General features: G+C 59.8%; 3 protein-coding genes across 3 annotated transcripts; all 3 read left to right on the plus strand.

Moving 5' to 3' along the window:
• Nucleotides 1-627: 627 nt before the first annotated feature.
• On the plus strand, nt 628-999 carry LDBPK_252370 (hypothetical protein, conserved; the record flags this gene model as incomplete). The annotated part of the gene is made up of 1 exon (XM_003861519.1): nt 628-999. One exon carries the CDS (start codon nt 628-630, stop codon nt 997-999), a length of 372 nt encoding a protein of 123 aa, XP_003861567.1.
• A 1,132-nt stretch (nt 1,000-2,131) lies between these two features.
• On the plus strand, nt 2,132-3,496 carry LDBPK_252380 (hypothetical protein, conserved; the record flags this gene model as incomplete). The annotated part of the gene is made up of 1 exon (XM_003861520.1): nt 2,132-3,496. One exon carries the CDS (start codon nt 2,132-2,134, stop codon nt 3,494-3,496), a length of 1,365 nt encoding a protein of 454 aa, XP_003861568.1.
• Nucleotides 3,497-5,518: 2,022 nt separating this feature from the next.
• LDBPK_252390 (hypothetical protein, conserved) lies at nt 5,519-6,502 on the plus strand (the record flags this gene model as incomplete). Its single annotated transcript, XM_003861521.1, has 1 exon — nt 5,519-6,502. The coding sequence occupies one exon, from the start codon at nt 5,519-5,521 to the stop codon at nt 6,500-6,502; it is 984 nt and encodes a 327-aa protein (XP_003861569.1).
• Between the last annotated feature and the right edge of the window lie 935 nt (nt 6,503-7,437).

Below are 7,437 nucleotides of genomic sequence, written 5' to 3' on the forward strand. Positions count from 1 at the left end.
CACACTCTGCCCATCATATGGATGGCGCACGCGTGTGCAGTGCTGCAGGTCGCTCCGGTGCAACGCCGTCCACCGTCGGACCGCCGACGTGAGTGGCGCTGAGTCTCTCCGACTCCCCAACGTCGCAGGCGCTTGGCCCTCTCACCACGAGAAGGGGCTGTGCATTGGCCGGGATAGGGGAGGGGAGGGGTTGCCCGGCTTCGCCACGCACCGAGTGGGGAGAGGGGGTGGGTGCACAGAGCCCTGAGAGACGACTCGCTGAGGTGTCCCAAGTCATGAAGGAATGAGCGCGAGCGCATTTGTGTAACTCTCTCTATCTCCTACTCACACGTTTTCTGGCCGCCTTCTTTCACCCGTTCCTTTTCCTCCCTGTGCAGCACCGCACACGACGCCGCCCCTCCTTTCTTCCTCCCATCAACGTGGACCTTTAGCGCGCCTTCCCGCGTCTGCGTCTTCTTCTGTCTTTCCCATCCCTTTTTGTGTCTGGGGGGAGTGCGCGAGAGTGACTTGGGCGGTGACGTGGCGAGAGGAAGGGGAGTAGCGCACCGCGTTGCCCATAGACCTAATCGCCTGCTCACGCGCACACAGATCCGGTGCCCACGCTCACAACGCCGCACCAGCACCGCAATGGAACGTGAGCGAAAGCTGGCGGAACGGGAGGTGCGCGAGGCCGTGGCGGACGCGGAGTCGCCGCTGGCGCAGCGACACGTGCGGGAATCCCTGAAGAAGAACAAATTCGCTGTTGCCCTCTACGCCGTGGCCCTCTTCACGCCCGCCTTCTTCCTCATGTTCTTCTACACCGCCAAGGCGCGCGAGATTCGCGCCAACTTCAGAGACCCCTACGCCCTCCCCGAGGGGTTTGACCCAAAGACGGGTGAGTTCTCGAGCAAGGAGGCGCAACCGAAGAGCGCGCAGGAGTTGCCCATATCCAGATCACTCTTTGTGGGCGAGGAGCCGGGCAGCTACGGAGGGCGTGCGCGCAAGCGCAGCATCAGCTGAAACAATTGGAGGTGCGCTGTGCAGCCGCGCAGGCGAGGAGAAAGCCGCTGACACGCACGTGGAGACGGAGAAGCAAGACGCTTCCGTTGTTGTGCAGGGCGGGTGGCTCCCACTCGTGCTTGCCTTTGAGAACCGAAAGGGGGTGTGGTGACTCGCCTCGATGCTTCCATAACGCGAAACGAGCATAAAAGGAAAATCAATACAAACTAGTGCAGTACCGTTCAGGCGGAAAGGGAGAGCGAGAGGGAGAGACGATGCGTGCACTTCGTGTAGTGGGCCCCGCCTCTGGCGTGATGGCCTGCTGGCAAGCGAACCCGACTGACAACTTGCGTTTTGTGGGGCAGCCTCGGCAACCGCACCGAGAATTGCGGCTTTCACCCATCCCTTCCCTTTCTTCTGACGCTGGTCTCTTGCGACGCACGTACGTCTCACCACGGTGCTGTCTGTTTGAAGGCACGCAGGGGAGCTGCGTGTGCGTGCATGCGCGCGCATCCTGTTCTGTGCCTCTCATGCCCAATCACTCTCTCTTTGACCCTTCCTTTTCGTCCTCACCTTGTACGTCGACCCATCACGGGGTGGCTGCGGGTGTCCAGTGCCGTGCCTGCGTATCGCTTCGTGGACGCCGTTCGTCTCCTAATATCGTCCACACTACCGCCGCTCCCTTTGCCATTTTGTGTCAGGGCTGGGAAGGTGGTGGTGACTGCACCACGGGAAAGGATCCCACGACGCTGAGGTTGAAGTGGCTGCGGGTTTCACCACAGACACGCTGCGGCCTGCAATCACTCTTGCGTGCATGTGTTTGTGTGTGTGCTGGACTCAAGTGCGGGTGTGCTCGCTCATGTGATCGGCGAGGCGTCGCGTCGTGTGCGGAGCTCTTGACGGAGTAGCGACTTGACCAGCGTGTGCTTCAGACCCACCTCCCTCTTTCTATCTCTCATAGACGCACTGTCGCCCCGTGTTCCCTCCCTCTCCGCCCTTCAGCTCACCGCATCCATCCACAGAGAGAGAGGTGCTGCGGAGGTGCACCGGAGGCCTTTGCGAGGACCACACACCCCAAAGTGCAGAGACGACTTTCGTTCCTCCCGGCGGCGCGCTCCGTGTGCGCCTGCCGTAGACATCTCTTCCGCCTACCATGAGCACCCTACTGGAGATCTACCGGCACAGCTTTCCCAAGCGGCTGCGCTTCGACAAGGCGAGCCAGGTGCTTTACGCCCAGTGCTACTCGATCAACCGACGGTACAAGAACAAAAAATACATTCCGCAGAAGGATATACATGACGTATTGAACAGCTACGCCCCCATGCCAGGCGCACCATGGCTGCAGCTACCGATTGTGCGCCACGTCTTGCTGATCCGCCTCATCAACAGCATCCGTGGGCTGAAAGGCGGAAAGTCGTGGCTGTACAACCGTAACGTGGAGGAGGAGCACCGCAAGATCGTGGAGTGGCTCGGCAAGGAAGCGAAGGCGTTCCCCAACCGCCACCACACCGTTGCTGCCCGCGCGTCGACCTCAGCGAGGCAAGGAAGCGCTGCCGCACACGCCGCGCTGGAGGCCACGGTGGAGCGCGAGCGGTTTGAAAGGGAGGTCCTGCGCAACTTTCATGTGGCTACTATGTACCAGCGCATGGTGCGCCTCGGCTTCATGCTGGTTGCGGCGCTGTGCTGCATTGTGTACGCCTCTCTTCACACGGACAACCTCGTGTACTTGTACCTCTGCTACTGGCGGCGCTACAACCGGCGCGAGATTATGGAGTACTTCCGGGATATAACCCTGCTACACACCGTGGCGGAGGTGCCGCCGGCGTACGCTAGCCTCCTGCCACCACCATGCGTGCGGTACAATGACGCTGCAGGGGACGCCTGCTACGCGGTGAACATGGTTGAGATGGTACTGCCGCAGCACAACGTCGCCGTCATTGCCATTCCATGCCCGCAGGCTGGGGAGAAGTCGTTCTTCGCTCAAGTCGGGTCCGTCGCGGAGGTCTGCGACGGCATAATCGTAGAGGGCGTCACCTTCGACAAGATCGACAAACTCGTACCAGCAGCCTTCTTCCCGCTCAAGACCAACACGTTCCCTGCCCTTGGACTGCACCATCGCTTCCTCGACATATTGCGCAACAGCTCTGCAGAGCCACCGATGCTGTACCCGGCTGGTGCTGATGTGGGGTGGGGAGCCGCCATCATGCAAGCACTCCTCCCGTATGAGCTCCGCTGCGTCTACAACCCTACAAAGTTGTCGGCGACGAAGGGCGAGGCACGTATTGGCTGGGGCCATGTGCGGCAGGTGCTGGAGGAGATGATGGAGGACGAGGCGGCGCAAGCGAGTGGTGAGAAGCGCGTTCTGTGCCTACCGTGGACTCTGAACCAAATTGTCAACATCGAGGCTAGTCTCGTGAAGTATGGCTTCAAGGTACGCAACGTGTACCGGCTGCACTGGCAGCGAGAGGACCACATGGGCGAGCACTTCTGCGACTACTTCTCTATCGCTGAGTCATGAGTGCCACGCCGCTGATGTACTTGTTGGGTGCCGACCGCGACTTTGCTCATGCCCACATGTTCTTCGCACCGTGCATCAAAAACGTCCACCGTCGCTCTGCACGATCGTGGCCTGAGGCACCGCTCTCCATTGCGGTGCTTGCGTGCCGACAGACGAGGGGACGAAGGGCGGCACCCGTAGCGGTGTGCACCCGTGCCTTCCAAGGTGCAGAGTTGAGGAATGACAGTGGCGCTGCTGCTGCTGCTGCTGTGCGTCTGTGTGCAAACGTTTGCGTATGCGTGTTAGCGCTTGTGTGGCCGTTGCTGCCGTGTCGCTCACGTTCACCTTTCCGTTGTCCGCTTTCGCTCTAACAGTGACCACCATCTCGCCGCCCCATCCCTCTTTGCCGCCTTGAGTAAAGCGAGCAGAGGGAGGGGGCGGCGAGGTGGTGGACAATGAGTTGTACAGATAGCACACCGCCGCCCCTTTCCACACAGATATCACTGATGCTCCTTCTCCAGCCACGCATGTGCACCTAAAAGCACGCGCTTGGCGACCATGCCACCGCCCACCTTTTCACTCCTCTTCCCATTACTGCCGCCGCTCACTGCAGTGCTTCCAGAGGACCCCCCCCCTCTGCTGATACACCCTTCGTGTTGCTTGCCGTCCATCGTTACCTTCTTTTTCCTGTCTCTCTTTGGCCCGCGCCGATTGCTCAGCGTGCGTGCGTGCGCCTGTAGATGAAAGCCAACCTCATCAAGTAGAGCATTAGCCTGTGCACCCGCTACGTATTTGACACTACTCGCCTCCCACCATCCCCTCTCTTGGCCTCCACTAGCACCCGCTCTCTCAGTGTCACAAAGTAAGATACAACACTAAAGCTCTCCGCCACTCACCAGTTTGTGCTGCTCACGAGATACAGCGATACGTGCGCCACAGACCGTACCGCTGGTGCGCCTCCCCGCGCGCTGTTGCTGCCCGAGTACCCCCTCCCTTTCCGTGTGCTGAATCGACGTGTGCTCTTCTACCCCCTCCCTCCCTCCCTCCTGTCGCTCTCTTCGGTAGTGCACTCACACACACCTTCCTCGGCATCGCTCCCTTCTTTTCGCCCTTGCCTGTGCATTCTTACAAGCCACCAAGAGCAGCGTTGGACGCATTTTCTGTACACCGTTGTGGTCTCCGCCTCGTCCCCTTCTGCGCTGTGTTTTCCCGCTGTACCTTTCTTTGCGTTGTCGCTCTCGTCCGTCATTGTTTCGTTCTCTTCCTGGTGACGCAGCCCCCTCCCCCTTCCACTTTTGCTTACTCGTATCACCAACTGCGCTTTACGTTACCGTGTGTGTGTGTGCCAGTCTCTCTCGGTGTCTCCTGCCTCGTCTCCCCATCAGGTGACGGACGCGCTGGCGGCCAACGAAAAAAGTAAGAAGGCTACACTGTTACGCACTCTGCTAGCTCTATCATTTTACCTCTTATTTCAATCCGTGCGTTGTGGCGTTTGTGGCGGCGCGCGTGCGTCAGAGGAGCTCATACCTCCCTCCGCTGTGCTCTTTTCGGCCTCCTCCTACGCTTGATTGGCGCTGCATTGGAGGTCGTTCGACAGGAGGAGAGAGGCGGGCAGATTTATCACATCGACGGGGAGGAGTTGGTGGTGTGCTTTCACTGACCCACCCACTCACAAGGACGCATACAAGCAGAGCGTTGTGTAACACGTTTGTATGCGTTGATTTTCGTGTTTTGTTGCTCCGGAACCACGTGCCGTGTACACGCCTCCTCCTTTTCCGTTTGCTGTTTGTTGCGTCGTGCTCTTCTCTGTGTCGTGGCACGCACCACTGCCGCCTCCTTCCCCCCTCCGTCTTTCTCGTGCTGTGCGTCGCTCCTTGCTCCCCCGCATCCTCTCCTCCCCTCCTAACTGCCCTCGCTCTCCTTTTGGCTTGAAGAGAGAGGGAGTGAGTGAGAAGGGTGGGCCGGGTGGGGTGGGTTTTGGCGTATGGACGACTTACGTGTTGTGTGCTGGCGCGCGCCCTTTTTGAGCTCGGCTCGACGTGAATGCCACTCACTGCGCCGCCAAGGCGCAATGGGAACATTAAGGTCTTCTTGAATGGCCGCATCTTTGTTGGCCCCGACTGGCGCATCATGACGTTGAGCGTGGTGCTCATCTCGGTCTGCTCTCTCGTGTTTGTATTCTTCACAAACGAGATCATGGCCGCTCGCGTCATCGTTGGGGTGACGGCGCTGATTTCAGTTGCGGCGCTGCTTCTGTGCGGCTTGTCGGACCCAGGCGTCAAGCCGCGGCAGCCGCCCCCACCACCTGACGCGCCTCCGCACGAGTCGCTGTGGCGTGAGCGCGAGTACGTGGACCAAAACGGTTATGTCCATCAAGCCCGGCTAGAGATGAAATGGTGCTATAGCTGCAATATCTACCGTCCCTATCGCGGGGTGCACTGCCGCTACTGTGATCAGTGTGTGGCTCGCCGCGATCACCACTGCCCGTGGACGGGCACGTGCATCGGTGCGAAGAACTACCGGTCTTACTTTGCACTCGTCTGGGTGCTCTCTGTGATGTTATTTACGGCACTCTGCGGCGGCATTCAGAGTTTTGTGCAGCGCATTGTCCGGCATAGTAAGGCAACACCCGTCATCGAGGACGGCCCCAGCGCGTTCACCTCCGCCCTCATCGACACGTACGGCCTGGAGCTCATTTTAATTGTGCTTTCTTTCATCTTCGGCTTGCTGGTGTGGTCGCTGGCAGTCTACCACACCTACCTCATCTCGCGAAACCTTACCTCCGGCGACGCAGCAAAGGACCTGGAAGAGAACGTCTTTACGCACGGCAGTGTGCTCGCGAACGTGTGGGCTGCGCTGACCGGCTGGCGTGAGGAGGAGATGACTTGCGGAGACGCACGCACGGAGGTGGTGATCGAGGTGGGTGGCTGCGACGACGTATGCGATGCACCTTCGCCTTCCACCTCGGCCCACGCCGCATCGCCACATGCGACTGTCTGCGACGGCGGCGATGCCTCACACTCATGAAAGGGGCAGTACTGTGGGAATGATGAGCTGCATCCCTCGTAACGTTTTCTCACCTCGCAATGATGCTGCTGCCGACGTGCACACCTACACACAAGTGTCGCACGTCAGGAGGAAAACCAAAGGAAGCCTTTTCCTTTTTGGTTGTTACACACACGAATGGGGGCGTCGAAGTGCCGACTTCGCTCTTGTGCTCTGCGCACACACTTCCACACGCCCTTCGCCATACGGCGAGGCTAATGATCGGTACGCGTCTATTTGTGCGCTCGAGAGCGTAGAAGAGCGAGAGAGAGGTGTGGGAGAGAAAGCGATGTGCCTCGCTGCCTTAAAGACATCGCTGTCTGCCTTCTGCCCTGATGCTCACGGAGGAGGGCCCCTCTCCCACCCCCAACACACACAGGCACAAGGCCGGTGGAAGAGGGACTGCTTTCACCTCTTCCCCATTCCTTTTCCCGCTGTTTTCATCTGTTCTGCACCGCATCTACCAATGCCGTGAATCGCATGCGGTGCTTGATCTATATAGTGGAGTGAGAACGTATACGTGCGTGTTCGCTGCCGCTGAAGGGTCGTGGCGCGTGTGTGTGGGTGCTGCTGTTTTCTTGTATCTACGTCGCTAGCGGCGCAGGACACCTCAGCGAGTCGTCTCTCAGGGCTCTGTGCACCCACCCCCTCTCCCCACTCGGTGCGTGGCGAAGCCGGGCAACCCCTCCCCTCCCCTATTCCGGCCAATGCACAGCCCCTTCTCGTGGTGAGAGGGCCAAGCGCCTGCGACGTTGGGGAGTCGGAGAGACTCAGCGCCACTCACGTCGGCGGTCCGACGGTGGACGGCGTTGCACCGGAGCGACCTGCAGCACTGCACACGCGTGTGCCATCCATATGATGGGCAGAGTGTGCCGACGTGGCTGGGACGTATCCCACCCGGCCCTGGCTGCTTAGGG

Source organism: Leishmania donovani, chromosome 25 (assembly GCF_000227135.1).
Source record: "Leishmania donovani BPK282A1 complete genome, chromosome 25".
Classification (NCBI taxonomy): domain Eukaryota; phylum Euglenozoa; class Kinetoplastea; order Trypanosomatida; family Trypanosomatidae; genus Leishmania; species Leishmania donovani.